Source organism: Eumetopias jubatus, unplaced genomic scaffold (genome assembly GCF_037043125.1).
Source record: "Eumetopias jubatus isolate StellerSeaLion01/CBP00866 unplaced genomic scaffold, mEumJub1_p1.0 scaffold_8, whole genome shotgun sequence".
In the NCBI taxonomy this organism is placed as follows: domain Eukaryota; kingdom Metazoa; phylum Chordata; class Mammalia; order Carnivora; family Otariidae; genus Eumetopias; species Eumetopias jubatus.
This window is the reverse complement of record NW_028274814.1, coordinates 85,304,404-85,321,732: the sequence shown is the minus strand read 5'-3', so window position 1 is coordinate 85,321,732 and position 17,329 is coordinate 85,304,404. Positions and strand designations below refer to the sequence as shown.

At 62.7% G+C, this 17,329-nt stretch overlaps 1 protein-coding gene across 1 annotated transcript in view; it reads right to left on the bottom strand.

The window, feature by feature from the left end:
- Positions 1 to 17,329, bottom strand: part of LRP1 (LDL receptor related protein 1) — a 48,006-nt gene continuing 30,677 nt past the window's right edge. The window contains exons 41-75 of the mRNA XM_088025246.1: positions 17,125 to 17,315; positions 16,099 to 16,282; positions 15,906 to 15,991; positions 15,609 to 15,728; positions 14,866 to 15,053; positions 14,524 to 14,729; positions 13,827 to 14,015; positions 13,089 to 13,237; positions 12,558 to 12,651; positions 12,322 to 12,438; positions 11,948 to 12,067; positions 11,028 to 11,150; positions 10,787 to 10,912; positions 10,297 to 10,413; positions 9,480 to 9,586; positions 9,244 to 9,376; positions 8,254 to 8,373; positions 8,004 to 8,126; positions 7,556 to 7,696; positions 7,300 to 7,434; positions 7,103 to 7,222; positions 6,007 to 6,275; positions 5,276 to 5,454; positions 4,651 to 4,757; positions 4,279 to 4,395; positions 3,617 to 3,793; positions 3,350 to 3,490; positions 3,066 to 3,239; positions 2,594 to 2,755; positions 2,064 to 2,238; positions 1,817 to 1,918; positions 1,598 to 1,662; positions 1,395 to 1,485; positions 1,161 to 1,305; positions 1 to 994 (exon numbers count right to left, since the gene is read on the bottom strand). Of these exons, the coding sequence (XP_087881372.1) occupies positions 854 to 994; positions 1,161 to 1,305; positions 1,395 to 1,485; positions 1,598 to 1,662; positions 1,817 to 1,918; positions 2,064 to 2,238; positions 2,594 to 2,755; positions 3,066 to 3,239; positions 3,350 to 3,490; positions 3,617 to 3,793; positions 4,279 to 4,395; positions 4,651 to 4,757; positions 5,276 to 5,454; positions 6,007 to 6,275; positions 7,103 to 7,222; positions 7,300 to 7,434; positions 7,556 to 7,696; positions 8,004 to 8,126; positions 8,254 to 8,373; positions 9,244 to 9,376; positions 9,480 to 9,586; positions 10,297 to 10,413; positions 10,787 to 10,912; positions 11,028 to 11,150; positions 11,948 to 12,067; positions 12,322 to 12,438; positions 12,558 to 12,651; positions 13,089 to 13,237; positions 13,827 to 14,015; positions 14,524 to 14,729; positions 14,866 to 15,053; positions 15,609 to 15,728; positions 15,906 to 15,991; positions 16,099 to 16,282; positions 17,125 to 17,315 (4,934 nt within the window). The 3' untranslated portion in view covers positions 1 to 853. The remainder of the gene's footprint in view (positions 995 to 1,160; positions 1,306 to 1,394; positions 1,486 to 1,597; positions 1,663 to 1,816; positions 1,919 to 2,063; positions 2,239 to 2,593; positions 2,756 to 3,065; positions 3,240 to 3,349; positions 3,491 to 3,616; positions 3,794 to 4,278; positions 4,396 to 4,650; positions 4,758 to 5,275; positions 5,455 to 6,006; positions 6,276 to 7,102; positions 7,223 to 7,299; positions 7,435 to 7,555; positions 7,697 to 8,003; positions 8,127 to 8,253; positions 8,374 to 9,243; positions 9,377 to 9,479; positions 9,587 to 10,296; positions 10,414 to 10,786; positions 10,913 to 11,027; positions 11,151 to 11,947; positions 12,068 to 12,321; positions 12,439 to 12,557; positions 12,652 to 13,088; positions 13,238 to 13,826; positions 14,016 to 14,523; positions 14,730 to 14,865; positions 15,054 to 15,608; positions 15,729 to 15,905; positions 15,992 to 16,098; positions 16,283 to 17,124; positions 17,316 to 17,329) is intronic.

The window sequence follows — 17,329 nt, the reverse complement described above, 5'->3', positions numbered from 1 at the left end:
TTTTTTTACAATTTTATTTATAACAATATCTGTGTTATTTAGTTGTAAAGGAGTTCAGCAAAAATTATTAAAACGTTCATGTCCCCAAAGCGGGGCTGCCCGCTTGCCCTTTCTGGGTGTGCCCCACCTTCTCCTCGTCCCAAGGGGAGGGTGGGGGAGGCCGGGGGGACCATTTACCAAAGAAAGTCTCCAGCCCTGGGAGCCACGGTGGGGGCACTGGAGAGGGGGAGGGCCTGTCTGGGAGGGGTATTGAGCATGGCCATCTCAGAGGTGCCCCAGAGTGGGGGCTGGTGCATGGAACACCCACCCCCCGCCCCCAAGGAAGAACTAAAAAATTCCATCCTTTCCTTGCTCCCTTAGCCAGAGCCAAGTCTTCCTGACAGGGGCAGCAAAGGACTCTCCCTCCCCAGAAGGAGCCCTCAGGGAGCTGGTGGGGGGTGGGGGGGACGAGAGTGGGGGTGGGGCGAGGGAGGGGAGAGCCTTGACAAAGTGACTCGTACAGGGAGGGGAGGCAGCACCACCAGCTCTCCCAGTGGGGGCGCATTTTGGTGGAAGGTGGGAGGCAGGTACCTGTGAGCCGCAGGAGCCCCCAGAGCCCTCCCTGCCCCTCTCCGTGAAGGCAGCATGGGGGGGGGGTGCTGAGGAGCAGGCAGGAAGGAGGAGAACGGAAAGAGATAATACTGTGCTCGCTTGCTCACTTGCTCACTCACATATAAAAAGTAATTCCTTCATTTTTACATTTATACACCCCGGCAGGGCCGGGGAAGGGCTGGCTGGGCAGGAGGGGGCTCATCGAAGGACTTCTCTGGCAGGGGGCAGGAGGCTCTCTGGGGTGAGTCCAGTGATCAGGGCCCTATGCCAACGGGTCCCCTATCTCGTCCTCAGGGCCCCGGCCCAGGAGTTCTCGCTTCTCGTCCGTGCTGGCCAGGGAGTGGCGGCTGCCGTGACCACCCATGTAGAGTGTGGCGTACACGGGGTTGGTGAAGTTGGTGGGCTGCAAGGTGACAGAGGGTTCAAGTGTGGCTCAGGGGATGGGATCTGTGGCCCAGGTGCCCGGCACCCCACCTCCATTCCATCATCCAACCCAGTGCCCTTCGTCGTCCCACCCACAGCCTCTTGTCTCTACCCTGGAAGCCTCCTCCTCTGTCCTCCCGGCCCACCTTGTCAGGGTCCAGGGCAAAGTCGGCATCCAGTAGGCCCCCTACATCATCAGGCTCCCCGCCTTCATACATCTTATAGGTGGGGTTCCCAATCTCCACATTCATGGCCCCGTTGGTCATCCGCTGGTGCTGGAAGCCCTTAGCCCTGGGGGAAGCAGGATTTGAAGGGGGCAGGGATTCTAGGAGGGCAAGGCTAGGATGGTAAACTAATAGCCAGAATTTTCCATAACTCACCCTCGGACTCGCCGCTTGTACCAGAAGACCACTCCCGCTACCAGAAGCATCAGCAGCAGCAACAGCAGAGGGATTAGGATGGAGGCCATATCTGGAGGGGAGGAGGTGGGAGACGGAATCAGAGAGGATCAGGGAAAACAGGAGGCTAAAATCTCCCTGCTGCAGGCCCCTGGAGCTCTGCCTCCCCATCCCCTGCCACCTACGTCCGGGCTGCTGTTGGCTGACCACCTGCTCCTCACACCGGGGTCCTGCCATGTGGGGTGGGCACCTGTAGGCAGGAGGGGCAGACCTGAGCAGGCACGACCTCTACAGCCATGGCTGCCACGGAACTGGGAGGGGCCACAGGGTCCCAAGTGTCCCTGCTCAGATTTGGGGAGGGGTGGGGATGAGCTAGGTCTCGGGAAGGCTTGGGTCCAACTCACTGGCACTCGGGCATCATTTTGCTGTTCATGGTGCAGGAGCCGCCGTTGCTGCAGTGGCCGACGCAGGTCAGACAGCTGGGGGCCACCCGGCCATCGGAGCAGCTGTGGGAAGGAATGGCAGGCTGGCTGGGCTGGGAGGGGGTGGCTGAGGCGCTGAGGGAGGGGCGGACAGGCCAGGGCGCCTAAGGCCGGGCCAGGAGGGCAGGGTCTAGGCCGGGCGGAACTGTGGGGGGCAGGCCCTACTCACTTGCAGGTGACGTCCCCACTCTGCTTGTTGACCACGCAGGCTCCGTCGAGACAGCGGCTGCACTTGTTTACGTCACACCTTGGTCCCTCGAAGTAGGCAGTGCAGCGGCACTGCCGGGAGCCGTCGGCGGCCATCTGGCACGTGCCCAGGTTCTCACAGTAGCCAGAGCACTGCCCTGTGGGGGCGGGGGGAGGAGGTGCCTCAAGCCCCGCCCTCACGAGGGTCCTCCACAGCTTGTGGACACCTGAGGGGACCCCCAAGTCTTGTAGGTGACTCCCACCTCCTCCTGAGCCCCCTGTGGCCAACCCCCCTGTCACAGACTCAGAGCATAAGGACACGGCCCCAAACAGCCTGACAGGGCACTGCTTTCGCTTGAATAAACCTGATGCCAGGGGGCTCACCACCTTGAGCCTCTACAGGGGAGAACCCGAGCCTGCCAAAGCCGCGAGTGGCCTCCCTCCCTAAAGCATGCTTCTGTGACGGCCAGCCTGGGTGTCCCCCGACCTGGGGCCCGGGGGTGGCTCACTCACGGTACTGGCAGCGGTCCCCCAGGAAGCCAGGTAGACATCGGCACTGGGGCTGGTTGCCCTGGTTGACGGTGCAGGTGCTGTTGTTGGCACAGTAGCCCGCACACACCTGCTGGGTGCATTTGGGGCCCGTGAAGCCCGTGGGGCACCGGCACGTGGGCATGCCTGGCGGGAGAGGATGTGTGAGCGGGGCTGTGGCCCACTGAGGCGCCGGCCCCGCGGGGGGAGCAGGGCCAGGAGGACCTGGGTGGAGGGCGGGCGGCAGAGGGATGCGATGCTGGGGCTGTGGGCTGGAGGCGTGAGGCGTGAGGGGGCGGGGGGCAGAGGTGAAGCCAGGGAGGACGGCCGGGGGTGGGGTGGGGTGGGGTGGCTGGGGATCAGCCCGAGGTGGAGCCTGCGGGCCGAGAGGCTGGGGCGGGGGGGGGGGGCGCCGAGGAGCCGAGGGCAGGCTTGGCAGCAGAACGGAAGGCCATACCGGAGGGGGAGGCAGCGCATGTGCCTCCGTTGCGACAGTACTCCCAGCACTGGTCCAGCTCACACTTGTCGCCCGTGTAACGGGGCTGGCAGCGGCACTTGGGCTGCCTCCGCGCATTGAGGAAGCAGCTGCCGCCATTGAAGCACTGCAGGTTACAGGTTCCGGGTCGAGGAGCTGCGGGAAGGACCGTCAGGCACAGAGCCAGGGAAAGAGGGGAACTCAGAGGTCGCGGGGCAGAGGGTCCCAGGGCCAGAGGTGGGGACGCGGGAGGGGCCCAAGCATACCATCTGGTGGGGGTGTTGGCGAGGGCACGGCCACACAGGTGCCATTGTCCAGCCGCTTCCCGTTGGGACAGGTGCAGACAGGCCCACTGGGGCTCAGCAGGCAGAGCCACTCACACTTCTTGCGGTCACAGGGGTTGGTCACTGCGGGTGCGGGCAGGGGTGGGAGGATGCTGAGCCTTGGGGACCCAGGACCTCCCACCCCCCGCCCACTGAGATTTGAGGCGACAGCCTGGAGACTCTACCCCCAGGCCTGCCCTCTACGCCTACCTTCAGGCTGCTTGTGTTGGTGGTATAGGACCACATCAGAGGCGTGGCTCAGGCCCCCCGTCAGGTTGATCAAGGGGCTATGTCCAAACTTATGGATCTTGAAGACACGATTGTTAATGTAGGTGACGCCATAGATGTAATCCTCAAAGACATCGATGCTGAAGGGGTGACTCAGGCCTGGGGGAGGAGGTAGACTCAGAGGGGACTCAGGCCCTGGTCACTCTCCAGGACACTGGCTCCCACGGCTCCCAGGCACCCCAAACTCAACACGTCCCAAACAGAACTCCCCCCAACCTGTTCCTCCTCCTGCGGCCACTACTGGCAAAAGGTCCCATCAGCCCTAGACTTCTGGGATCAGGATGGACTTCTGCTCCCTCTCCCTACATTTAATAAGCTCCTCCTGCCACCTCTGTTGCCTCCATGCAGCTCAATACTCATTGGTGGAATGAATGAATGGGCAAGTGGGCCAGACAGGGCTGGTACAGAGGGAGTCCAGCGTGGGAGAGGAGGGGTCGAGGCCTGGAAGGCCTCGACCTGACAACTGCAGGACTGCTGGGCGCCAGGATGAGGAGGATAGCAGGTGCTGGATGAGGTCTTGGACTCAGTGGGGAGGACAAGAGGCCCAAGGGCAGGGCCAGCTGAGGCTGCTCTCAGATGCTGACCTCGTTTGCTATCAGCAGCCACGATGGGGTCTGTGCCATTGAGCCGGATGCTGCCGATGACTGAGAGCTTGGCATCTGCCCAGTACAGCCGTTCATTGTGATAATCCACAGCCAGCCCTGGGCGGGGGCGGGAGGTAGAGAGCACTGTGAAGGCCCAGCCTCTCCCACCCTAGGCTCGAGGAAAAGCAGAACTGTCTCCATGTTTGGGACAGCTCCGTCCTGTTTCCACGACCACTCCTAGTCACGTCGAGGAAAAGCCTCCACGACTCATTGTCAATCCCAGTCCAAGCCTCTCCCCCTCCTAGCTTTTACATGACCTCAGGCTCAGCAAGCCCACCCCTCCCACATCCCCTGCCCCCTGCTGCCACAGACCTGTGGGCCATTGGATGTTGTCCTGTACCAGTGTCTCCCGAAGGGTCCCATCCATTGCTGCTGTTTCAATTTTGGGGTGATTCCCCCAGTCAGACCAGTACATGGTGCTAGGGAAGGAGAAGAAGTGTGGGTAGGCCTCGGGACTGCCAGAGGAGGCTGAGCAAGGTGGGCCACCAGGTCATGGCCTGGGCACAGGGACCTGCTGGGTATTGGGAGGAGGGTGGCCTGTCTACCTCCTCCAGAGAAAACCAGGGGAGTCAGCTCTCTGCCCGGGTTAAGGATCTTTTACTCTAAAACCACACTGTGCTGATCCAGAGTCATCAAAGTGGGCAGAACTGCCCTGTGGAGCAAAGGAGGAGCCGGAACTTGGAGGCACATGACAGCCAGCCAAGTGGAGGTCAGGCCCCTGCCCAGCAGGCCAGCTGGGAGTTCTGGCAAAGGCAGCACTGGGGAGGGCCAGAGCTGGGGGCGGCCTGAAGACACAAGGGCCAGAGGAGGACTCTGACCTCAGGTCAGGATGGTTTGGAAGGGGAAGCACATGCTTGGGGATGCTGGATAGCCACTCCCCTCCCAGGGGCTTCCTAGCACCGCCCGGATGCCTCCCCCGAGCAGAAACCCTGCACACCCCCTCAGCGGGTCCACCACAATGGCGTGCGGCTCGTCGATCATGCCCGAGATGAGTGTCTTGCGGTTCTCGCCCTTCATTTGTGCAACCTCAATCACATCTCGGCCCGAATCCGTCCAGTACACGTTCCCAGCCACCCAGTCAATGGCGATACCCCTTGGCATCTTGAGCCCTGAAATCTGCATGGGGTGGATGACAATTTCAGGCGCTACTACCTTTTGTCTTCTTGCCCATTATCCCCACCACCACCTGCCGGCTTGTCCCTGCTACCAAGTCATCCCAGGCGGAGAGCCAGTTCTCTGATTTTGAAGAGGTTCACTGACACTTACCTTATGAGCCCTACTTAGAGCTTTCTCATGTTTTGCTAGATTAGATATTACCTTGCTCTACTGAGGAACAAAGTGAGGCCCACAGAGGTCAAATGGGCGGCCAAGGCCGACACAGCAGGTGGCATCGACCATCAGGAGCTGAATGTGGCTCTGAGGCTCAAGGCCAGTGTGCCCCCCTGTCCCCTGCCACCTTGGGCTGTGAGGCGGTAGAGCCAACTACTGACAACTGGCATGGCTCTGCCCACCTGTCATCGTGCCCACAACACGATCCTGCCTGCCCTGCCCACCAGTCTCACCCTTTGCCCCCTTCCACTGGCCCTTTCAAACTCTGCTCTGAACCATCTGCTCTTTGCAGCCTTCCCATCTAATCTGTGTGGATCCCATCCCAGGTGGGGTGCTCACATTGAGGTGGGTGACACCCCGGTCAATCTGTCGCCGGTGGCGGTTGGAAGTGGTGGGAGGCGCGGCAGGTGGCAGGCTGCGGTAGGAGATGGTGCCCGTGTGCCAGTTGGTCCAATAGACACGGCCGGCTTTGACATGGACATCCATGGCATCGATGCGGACACTCTCGTCGCCCTGGAAGGCCTGCTCGTAAGCCGAATGGGGGTGACTGGGAAACAGGCTGCGGATCTCATTGTCGTCGGCGATGTAGAGGACCTGATACTCAGAGCCTGGACGGGCAAGAGGCCAGGTGTTGGGTGAGGGAAAAGGCAGAGGCAGGAGGCCAGGCTGGGGGATGCTGGGCCTGCTGCTGGGATGGGCTTCCTCCTCTCCTTCCCTAAGCTAATCTGGCATGACCTGCCACTCCAGAAAACCTTCTGGGCCTCTCCAGTCCCAGGGACTTCTGCCTCCCCATGGTCTCCGGCTGGCATCACCACACTCTGCCACATGCTGTGTGATATGTGCTTGTGAGCGCCCATGGTGGGACTGCGTGTATACACATGCCTTCATGGGTGCATGGGTGTGCGCACGGCTGGCTGGGGCTATGTGTACTCAGGCAGGTGCAGGTGTGCGCCAAAGGACATGGAAAAGTAGAACTTACGTGTTCTCATTGCCCCCAGAGAAGGTAAATATGAGATGATGATGTGTTAATTCAATGAAAGGAAACTTTTCACAAGGTATACATATATCAAATCATCACCTGTACACATTAAATATCTGACAATATTGTCAATTACACTCTGCTAAACCTGAAAATAAAAAGCAAATGGGGTACACGTGATTGTGTGGTGATGCGTGCCTGTGTGTTCTCCTCTGGGGAGTGGTGGGTGAGGAGGCACATGTGGGATATAGGTGTGCTGTCCCCACCCCAAACTTCCTCAGATGAGCCAACCCCCAAAGCAGCACCCTCTACCCGGCAGCGGGCCTGTGGGTCTGGGGTTCTGTGCTTTGGCACAGTGCGGCGAGGGAAGCATCCCCTCCCACATGTCAGCACTGGTTTACATCCAGGTGTTGCTAGCCCCAACCACTCCTGTCCTCTGCGGGCTGGGGGCAGTACCCTCGGCCTTGCAGGTGTTGTGCGTCTTCATGAAGTTGCGCGCGCAGCTGCAGAGGTGGCCACCCTTGGTGTTGTTGCAGAGCTGCGAGCAGGTGCCGAAGCGCAGGCACTCGTTGATGTCTAGGGGTTACACGGGGGTGGGAGGGTCATGGAGAGTCTGGGTGTCTGCCGGCCCCCTCCGAGTCCCGCCTTCCTACCCTGGCATCCGGGCTGGCCTGGCACGGTGTGGAAGCCCGAGCGGCAGGCGCAGTAGGCGGCTTTCTCGGTGCGCACGCAGCGGGCCTCATCCCCACAGATGCTGGCGTTGGTGGCGCAGCTGGTCAGCTTGGGGTCTGCGGGGGACAGAGCGGGTCCCCTGCCCTGAGCCGCTCTGGGCCAGGGCCTCGATTCTCTGCCCCCCCGCGGGCTCCCCCCGCCCCCCCGCCCCGCCCCGCAGCCCAGCACGGGGCTTACCGATGCTGCAGTCCTCCTCGTCCGAGCCGTCCCCGCAGTCGTCCAGCATGTTGCAGCGCAGCGAGGAGGACAGGCAGCGCTGGTTCCGGCACAGAAACTCCTTCTTGTCTTTGCAGTGGGGGGTCTGGGCCGTGGGGGGCTCTGGGGAGGGCGGGGGCTTCAGATCTGACTATTCACCACCCCACGGCCTCCTGCCGCTGGGACCCCCTGGGGCTGGCTGTCAAGCTTCGGGGAATGCTGCCTAAACATTCAGAGTCCCAAGCTCCACCTCAAGACCTAGGCGCCCGGAAGCCTCCCGGGCTTTCTCCAGGGGCTTCTCTCTCGCAAGGAAGTGCCCCCGGGTTCCCGGGCTTGGCTCCTCCCCCTCCCCCGGCGTATTTCGCACTTGGCCCACCCCCCAGCCCTTGGGCAGCACCCAAACTAGGGCGCAAACTGGCTCCCCGCTCACCACAGTCCTCCTCGTCAGTCCCATCCCCACAGTTGTCGGTGCCGTCGCACTGGCGCCCGATCCACAGGCAGACGCGGTCGTTCTTGCAACGGAAGGGCCGGTTAGGAGGGCACACGAACCGGGCTGCAGCGGTGGGAGCGGACGGAGCCGGAATCAGCCTGGGAGGCGGCGCTGGAGCCCCGCGCGGCGTGAGAGCCCTGCCCCCGCCCCCGCCCCCGGCCCCCGGGCCCCCCCCCCGCCCCCGCCTCACCGCACTCCTCCGGGTTTTCGTCGGAGTTGTCCCCGCAGTCGTCCTCGCCGTCGCACTTCCATGCCAGCGGCTTGCACAGAGTGTTGTTGCACTGGAACTCGTCCAGGGGGCAAGTCCGCACTGGGCACCGGCGGACCGCAAAGAGCCCACAGTGAGCCCTGAGCCCCAGGCTGGCTGCTGGCGGCAGGATCTTGCCCCCCCACCCCCACAGGTGGAGGCCCAGAGGGATCACCAGGCAAGTAGTAGTCCGGCCAGAACGAACGAACCCAGGCCTCCTAATTTTATACCAGCCCTGCAGCTGAGCAGAACGGGCTCCTCTGGTTATTTAGGGGAGAAGAGGCCTTTTTGGGGAAGCATGTACAGAGAGGTCCAGGGGGCCCTCATTCTCTGCTGGCTGTGGCAGGGCATCGGGGCCTACCCTAGTTCAATGGCAGGCACAAAGGAGGAGCACTGGGCTGGGAGTCAGGAGACCTAGGTTCCAGCCCACTAGGGCAGAGCCAGAGCGTCTGTCCTCACTGTCGGCGTGGGGGTGGGGGTGGGGGTGAGGGTGGGGGTGGGGGTCTCTGCTCCAAGCCCCAGACTTCTCTTACGCAAGCTTCACCATGTGGCCTTGGGCCACGGAGCCCAGGTAGGTCAGCCGGGGGCAGGGGCTGCTTCTTTGCCCCAGGAAAGGGAAAGGAAACTGAGCGGGGACTGCCCTGTGGGAACTTGTGGCATGGAGCCTGGATGGACACAGCCAACAGGTTTCTGCGGGATTTGGGCCCAACTGGCCCCTTGACTAAGTGCCGCTGTGGAGGGCACAACCCGCACAAAAATGTAGCCAGAGGCCCTGGGTCTCATCCACTGCTCTATCCCCGATGCCTGGGAGAGCGCCTGGCACACGGTAGGTGCTTAAGAACAATTTTTTGCCTGAGCAGTGACTGCAGGAGAGAAGGCACGGTGACTGGGCTTCACGGGGGGTTGGGGGGGGTGGCGGTGGGAGGGGCTCACCGCCAGTGCCGCAGGCTTCCTCGTCGCTGCCGTCCATGCAGTCGGCATCCGCATCACAGCGCCAGCGCAGGGGAATGCAGTGGCCGCTCTTGCACTGGAACTGGTCCATGTCACAACGGGGAGTGCAGTCTTTCTGTGGGCACAGGAGCAGGCATCCCGGTCAGATCGGGGCACCCCTGCAGGCCCGCCCTGATCCTTCGGAAGCCATCCCTCCCTCTGGGGGTCTCCCTCCCCACCTCGTCGGAGCCATCTGCGCAGTCATGGTCCCCATCGCATTTCCAGCGCCCAGCAATGCAGCGGCCGTTGGCACAGGAGAACTCACTCTCGGAGCAGGGCCGAGGGGCTGGAGAAGGACAGGGGAGAGACAGGCCCCAGGAGGGTGGGCACAGGGACTCAGCCCTCGGGGTTTCTCCAGCCCTTGGCAGAGTGATACCACCCATCCCTGTGTCCCTGAGAGCCACAGGTGACTGACGTAATGACCAAGATGCTCAGCCAATGGCGAACAAGCCAACCGGCTGCCCTCATGGGATCAGCTGGGTCCAGCAGGGGCTCACACTTACTCCTCTGGGGCAGACACACGAGAGAGGGCATGGGTCCCTGGCTCTGCCCTCAGGACTGACTGTGTGCAGGGGGGTCGAGGGGAACAGGAGAGGGACAGGCCACTGAGACAAGCGCCAGGGTTTAGGGAGAGGCCGGTACCGGATGATGGGCTGAGGCACAGCACAGGGATGGGCGGGCTCTGGGGCAGTGGCAGGGGGTGTGGTGGGAGCACGGGCACATCAGAGACACCTACCTCTGCAACCCCGAGAGGACAGTGTGAAAATGGAGAGAAACATGAGATGAGGTGAAATGGCACAAACTCAAATACACGACATGGAGCGGGGTGGGGGTGGGGGGGTTGAGCAGGGAGGGGGCACCTGACCCCCAGCCCTGGGAGGTGGCCGCCTGCCCCCGCTGCGGCCTGGCGGGGGCAGGGGTGCTGAGAGGGGAGGTGGCCCGGGTGTCTGGGCGCGGGGGGCCTGCGGGCTGGGCGGGGGGTGGGTGGGCACATACTGCAGCTCTCCTCGTCTGAGTTGTCCCCACAGTCGTTGTCATAATCGCACTGCCAGCGACCGGGCACACAACGGTTGTTCTTGCAGCGGAACTGGTAGGGCTCGCAGGTACGCTCGTCTAGGGGAGGCGAGATTGGGGGGCAAACGTCGGGGCCGTCAGGGAGGGAGCGGGGGCAGGTTTGAGGGTTTCGGACGGGCACGGCAGTATGGCCAGGAGTGGGATCGAGGGAGGCAAGGGGGAGGCCACGCAGCGCTCCGGTTGAGATACGGGGTCTGCAAGGCGGTGATGAGGTGGGAGGGGCACGAGCGAGAGGAGCTGCCCTGGGGCGGGGACAACAGAGCCCCCTGAGTGGGGTGGGCAGAGAAGATTCCACACAGGTGTGTGCTGCTGAGGGCCGGAGGGAGGGGGGGACGAGGAATCAGATGGGAGGTGGTGGGCACGGGAGGCCAGCTGGACGCCTTCCCCTGAGAGCGGGGACAGGGAGGCTCACCACACTCTTCCTTGGGCTCGTCGGAGCCGTCGCCGCAGTCGTCCTCTCCGTCACACTTCCAGCGCGCCGGGATACAGCGGCCCGAGTCCTTGCAGCGGAACTCATCCACCCCGCAGGTCATCTGGGCTGCAAGGGGCGGCTGGTGGTGAGGGGGAGGCTCCTCGCAGGAGTTGGGGGGGCGGTGCGGGAGCAGCTGACACTACGGAGGGCAGGTGGGATCCAGGGGCACCAGGCCACTCACTGCAATTGGCGGGCTCATCGCTGCCATCCACACAGTCGTTGTCCCGGTCACAGACCCAGACTCGGGGGATACAGCGCTTGGTGATGGAGCACTGGAACTGGTTGGGGGCACAGGTCACTTCGGCTGCAGAGCGGGGGAGAGAGTGAGGACCTGCCCGTTCCACCCGCACCACAGCTCAAGATCACCACCTTCTCCCTCTTCCAAGCTCTGGCCCTGGTCCTGCCAGCAATTTCTTTTTTTTTTTTTTTAAAGATTTTATTCATTTATTTGAGAGAGAGAGAATGAGAGAGAGCACGAGAGGGAAGAGGGTCAGAGGGAGAAGCAGACTCCCCGCCGAGCAGGGAGCCCGATGCGGGGCTCGATCCCTGGACTCCAGGATCATGACCTGAGCCGAAGGCAGTCGCTTAACCGACTGAGCCACCCAGGCGCCCCCCTGCCAGCAATTTCTTAGGAGAAAGGGACCATTTCGCTCCAGTTTTGGTGCTTTTTGTCTGCACACCTCTATGCCGAGCATGATGATTTTATGAGCGAGCCAAGACACACCCAATGTAATTTATGTTGCCCATCTAAGAACGTTCCTGGGGAGCGGCGCGGCCGCTAGGAGCAGCGGCGGGTAGACCTCACTGCGGACTGCGCCCTGTGCCTGTGTGCCCCCCAGTCCGCCCCCTGCCCGCGGTCGCGGGCACTCACGGCAGTCCCCCCAGCCCGCCCCCTGCCCAAGGTCGCGAGCACTCACGGCAGTCCCCCCAGCCCGCCCCCTGCCCGCGGTCGCGGGCGCTCACGGCAGTCCCCCCAGCCCGCCCCCTGCCCGCGGTCTCGGGCGCTCACGGCAGTCCCCCCAGCCCGCCCCCTGCCCACGGTCTCGGGCGCTCACGGCAGTCCCCCCAGCCCGCCCCCTGCCCGCGGTCGCAGGCACTCACGGCAGTCCCTCTCGTCCTCCCCGTCCCCACAGTTGTCTTGCCCGTTGCAGCGGAAGATGCCGGGGATACAGCGGTTGGTGTTGGTGCACTTGAACTGACTGGGCAAGCAGACATGGATATCTGTGGGAGGGGGGAAGGAGGGGAGGGTAACTAATGGAGGGGGCAGGATGCGGGGGCAGGGAGGGGACGCCCCACCCCCTCCGCGGGAGTGAGCCTTTGGCTTCAGGGCTCAGAGGAGCAGGAGTCCAGCCCGGAGAAGAGGCTGCTGCGGGCTGAGCTTCCTTGCCCCTGGAGTGTAGTATGAAACCTCCAAATCCCAGGGAGGGAGAAGGGTGGGGAGAGGAAGGGCAGCCGGTGGCTGGGCAGCCCTTTACCGCAGTTGGCCTCGTCACTGTTGTCCTGGCAGTCATTGTCCCCATCACAGATGAAGGCAGGGTTGGTGCAGATGCCCGTTGAACACTGGAACTGTCCCGGGCGGCACTTGAACTCGGCTGCCAGGAGGGGAGCCTCAGAGTCAGAAGGGCTGGGGCTGGGCATGGCCACTCAGAGCCTCAGGGGTCGGGCTGCCCCCAGCCAGGACCTTCTTGCCACCCCTGCTCTGGGCACTTACGACAGTCCGGGGGCTCGTCTGAGTGGTCTCCACAATCGTCCTCTGTGTCACACTTCCACCAGAAGGGGATGCACTTGTCGTTCTTGCACACAAACTGGAGGGCAGGTGGGGGCAAGAGGGGTTGGTGGGGGTCTGGGGAACTCGGGAGGATTTCTTTTGAGGGGCTGGGATGTTTCAAAGAAGTGGGAAGGTCATGGTATTTTGTGGGGGAGCTGAGCTGGATGGAAGGTTGGGATGTGAGGAGTGCAGGAAGGCCAGGTGATGGGGTATCTGTGGGGGGGTCAGTGTGGGGGGTACTGGGGAGGGAGGGCCAGGGTTAGGGTGTGGGGGTGTTTGTGTGAGGTGACGGGTATAAAAGTATTGCTGTGGGGAGACAAGAGGTAGGCAAGAAATGTGGGGGCGTTAGCGTGGAAAAAACCAGATGGCATGAGGACATTAGAGCGGGTGTTGGGGTCTGAGGAGTGGGGGTACTGGTGTGGGGGGTTGGGGGAGCGAGGCATTGGTGAATGGGGGTCGGGGGAAGAGCCTCACCTGGCTTGCTGTGCAGTTGGACACACAGGTGCGCCCATCGCTGCCCAGGTAGAAGTTGGTGGGACAGGCACATTTGTGGCCCCCCCCGGGGGACAGGAGGCACAGGTTGCTGCAGCCACCATTGTTGACCTTGCAGGGGTGATTGGGCACTGCCGGAGAGAAAGTGGCTAAAGCGCAGCCGACTGGGCCCACTGTATGGGCCGGGCTCCCTGAGCCACGGGCCTCCGGCAGAGTGAGGCCGGCGCTCCCTGGTGCCACACTTTCTGGTCTTCTGAAGGCTGCCTAGCCCACTCTATCCTGGCAGAGGTAGGATGGATCCAAATCCTACTCGCTTAGGAGGAGGCTGAAGCCAGAGAAAGGAGAGGACTCTTCTTGAGGTCCCAGGATCAGGCCAGCCCTGAAACCTCGTACACTGCCTCCCCTGGGCCCGCCCTCAGCTACGGCCTGCCTGCCTTTGGGGTCCCACCTCGGTGGTCCGCACCCTCAGGGGCTTGTTGCTACGAGACTCCGTGGCCGGCCCTGGGCTGAGCTGTAACTCCTGAAAGCCAGATCTTGGCCTGTCTACAGGCCCCCTAATCTCCCAGTGTCTGGCAAGCACGTCTCAGGCAATGCTGGAGAAGGGGTGCGCTACAACCACTCCTGCTGGGCCCCATCCTCCCATAGGGGCCCCTGGTGCCAGGCTCACCCTTCATCTGCTCCCCACCACTCCCCACCCCCGCCCCGGCCCCGGCTACTCACCATCTGGCTGGCGCAAGGCGTGGAAGACATGCAGGTCCATGGGCCGGTGCAGGGTGCTGATGAGGAGTGTCTTGTTGGTGCCTGTGGTCTTGTGGGCTCGGTTGATGGACTTGGTCTCCCAGTCGGTCCAGTAGACGTAGTCCTCAAACAGGGTCAGTGCAAAGATGTGTGGGATGTCCTGGCTCAGCACTGCAGACCGGGGAGGGAATAGGCCCGGCAGCTGGTCAGCATCTTCCCTACAGGACGCCCTTAAACCCACAATAACCCCTTGAGGTGGGCGCTTGCCCTGCTTCTGGATGGTTAAATGGCTTCCCAAGGTTGTGCAGTTAAGTGGCAGACTTGGAACTCGAACTTGGGCCTCTGACAACAGGTTCCTACTCCGTAATATTGTATGATTCCCTGTACCGAAGTAACCCACCCCCAGGCCTCCCACCCTCACCTTTCTCAGAGCCCCCCGAACTGTGCATAAGAAGGGACCTCTCTTTCTCCTTCCCGAGGCTGTAGTTGGTGGCCTCATGCCTGGGCTTGTCCAGGGCCGTAGGCTGGGATGCTCTGGACACCCCATACCCCTGGTGGGTGATGTCCTCAGACCATGCCCTCTGACTTTTAATCCTATGCTCTTGCCCCAGTGGCCTGATCCTCCGGAGCCTCAGACCCCCAGCCCCCAGGTCTGCTGTGCGCAGGCAGCCTCACTGACCGACATGGCGATTAGAGCCGTCCAGGCTGGCAAACTCAATGTAGTCCTCACGGGCATCAGCCCAGTAGATGCGCTCGGTGACGTAGTCCAGTGTCAGGCCGTTGGGCCATGTGATCTTGGTGTCCACGATGACACTGCGGCCAGACCCATCCATGCCTATCCGGCCGATCAGTGAGTGGTCACCCCAGTCTGTCCAGTATAGGTACCTGGCAGGTGGGCGGGCAGTGAGCCCCAAGAGATCCTGCGACTGGTCCCACCGGGAGTCCACAGGGAGGCTGGGCCTGGATGCCTGAGCACACCGCTGGCTTTCAGGGGCTCCCCCAACCCTCTTTACCCACGTACCCGTTCTGGACGTCCACCACCAGAGCCCTGGGCTCACGGAGGCCAGAGCTGACCAGCACTGTACGGTAGGCCCCGTTGAGCTTGGACACCTCGATGGTGTCCCGGCCTTTGTCACACCAGTACAGGTTGCCGCCCACCCAGTCCACAGCCAGTCCGTCCGGGTTGCTGAGGCCTGTCCGATGCAGCACCTGTGGGCAGGGGCAGGGAAGGAAGAGCTCTGGGTGACCTGGGGCCGGACCCTCAGTCTTTCTGGGGCCCAGCTTCCCCCAGGTGTGAAGTGAAGAAGAGCTCCGTCCTCCAGCTTGGCAGGGAGGACAACGGATGGAAAAGGCCCAGCCCTGGGCCTCGTGTCAGCGGAGGCTCTAGGACAGGGGTCTCCAGGTGAGAGAGACCGTACCCCAAGCTCCACAGTGCCTGGGGCATGCATTTAAGAGAGGCCAGCCCTAAGGGGGAAGCTACCGATGACTAGGAAAAGAACAGGAGGAATCTCCCAGACCTCACTTTCTGAGCTTGGAGGGGAGAGAGAAGCCAGGACATGCAGAGTTGTGCAGTGACCCGTGGGGAAGGGGGAGGAAGGAAGAATTCAGTGGGATGCGTGGGGTGAAGGGGAGATGGCCTTGCAAAAGAGCCCTCTGGGGAGGGACACCGGGGCTCGATCTCTGCCTCATCCCGCCCCCCCGCCCCCATCTCCCCCCCCCGACACACCGGTCTGTCTGCTGATGAGTGGGCTGCCCTGGCCTCACCTGCACGTTGCTCCCGTTAAGGTGCATTCTTCGGATCATGCTGCCCTGGGTCGTCACGTCCGTCCAGTAAATCATCTGCTCTCGGTAGTCAAAGTCCAAGGCGACAGCGTTGTTCAGGCCCTGGATATGGGGGGTGGGGGAGAAGGAGGGCCACAGATCAGGACATGCGTGGCTGGAGAGGTCAGCAGGGGTGGCGAACATGGGCCCAAGTGGGGAGGATGAGGGGGCTGTACAGGGCAGGGTACGCGGCTCTGGGCCTGGGGAGACTGGCGGGGTAAGGAGGGCCAGGCCCGGCACCTGCTTAAGCAGCGTGTAGTTGGAGCCATCCAGGTTGAGCTTGCGCAGATAGTACCGGTTGGCAAAGATCAGGAACGGCTCCTCATCTGTAGAGAGAGCGTCCTGGCTCAGCCTGGCTCAGCTGCGGCACGTGCCAGCACCCCCGGCCCCCAGCTGTGCGAGCCATCGGATGCCCTCCAGGTGCCCATCTTACCAGTCACGGCTTTGCAGCTGTGGGGGTCGCCACCGCGGGGGGCATAGCCCTCCACACACAGACACTTGTAGCTGCCGTGCGTGTTGATGCAGCGCTGACTGCAGGGGAACGTGGAGCTGCACTCGTCCACGTCAGCACACGTCCGGCCGTCGTCCTTCAGGCGGAAGCCGGGGCGGCAGCGGCACTGCAGGCACAGAGAGCCTTGGGCTGGGCATGGGCAGGGTCGGGGCCTTCCCTGTCCCCCCACCCAGCCTCTGGAGACTGGGGCTCCGGCTCCCTCCACCCCGGGGCGGCTGGCTCTGCTGGGGAAACCGAGGCTGGCAGGGTGGGCAGGCAGCAAGCAGGGACTGAGCTGCCCCGTGCCAGCAGTCTGGCTCTCACACGGCGGTGACCCATGACCGCCCTGCTTCTATCCCCAGAGGACGATGCTTAGGCCTCATCTTATGTGGCCCGTGAGCATTATCTGACGGAGCTGATCACGCTCCTCCTCCGAGGCTTTCTTCACTTGGCTGCTCTCCCACCCCAGCCGCTGCCCCTTCTCAGGCTTCTCTGCCGGCTGCCCTCACCCCCTGCCCCAGCCTCGGTGTGGCTGAGCACAGGGCTCAGGCCTTGGGCCTCCCCTCTTTTCCATCTACACTCACTCCCTTGGGGATCTTCTCCGGGCTCACGGATTTAAATGCTATCTCTACGGTGAAAACTCCCAGATTTGGTGCTGCCGTCAGGCCTCGCCCTTGAGCTGGGTACCCTACCTCTGGCGCCCCCTGACATCTGCACATCCCTCCTTCTCCCGCAGCCCTTGGTGGCTCTACCTTCCAAAGAGAGGCAGGACCCCACCAAGCACAGGCTTCGCTTCTGTTCCCCACTGGGGCCTCGGCGCCTAGAACACTGCCCAGCAGCCTAGGTGCCCAATGTGCCCTCGGTGAACGAACGAATGAATGAGCCAACAAATGAATGACTAGGGGGTGGGGAACGGAGCTCCTGCTGGCTTTGGGGGTGTGGGAGCTCCCACTCCAGGGTGGGGCACACCTTGAAGCCAATCTTGAGGTCCTCGCAGTCCTGGCTGCAGCCACTGAGCTTGCGGCTGAGACACTCGTTGACGTGGCAGCCGCGCTCGTCTGAGCCGTCCCCGCAGTCGTCCTGCCCGTTGCAGAGCAGAGCCTCGGCCACACAGCGCCCACTGCTGCACAGGAACTGCGAGGAGGCGTTGCACTTGTGCTCTGGGGGGGGGGAG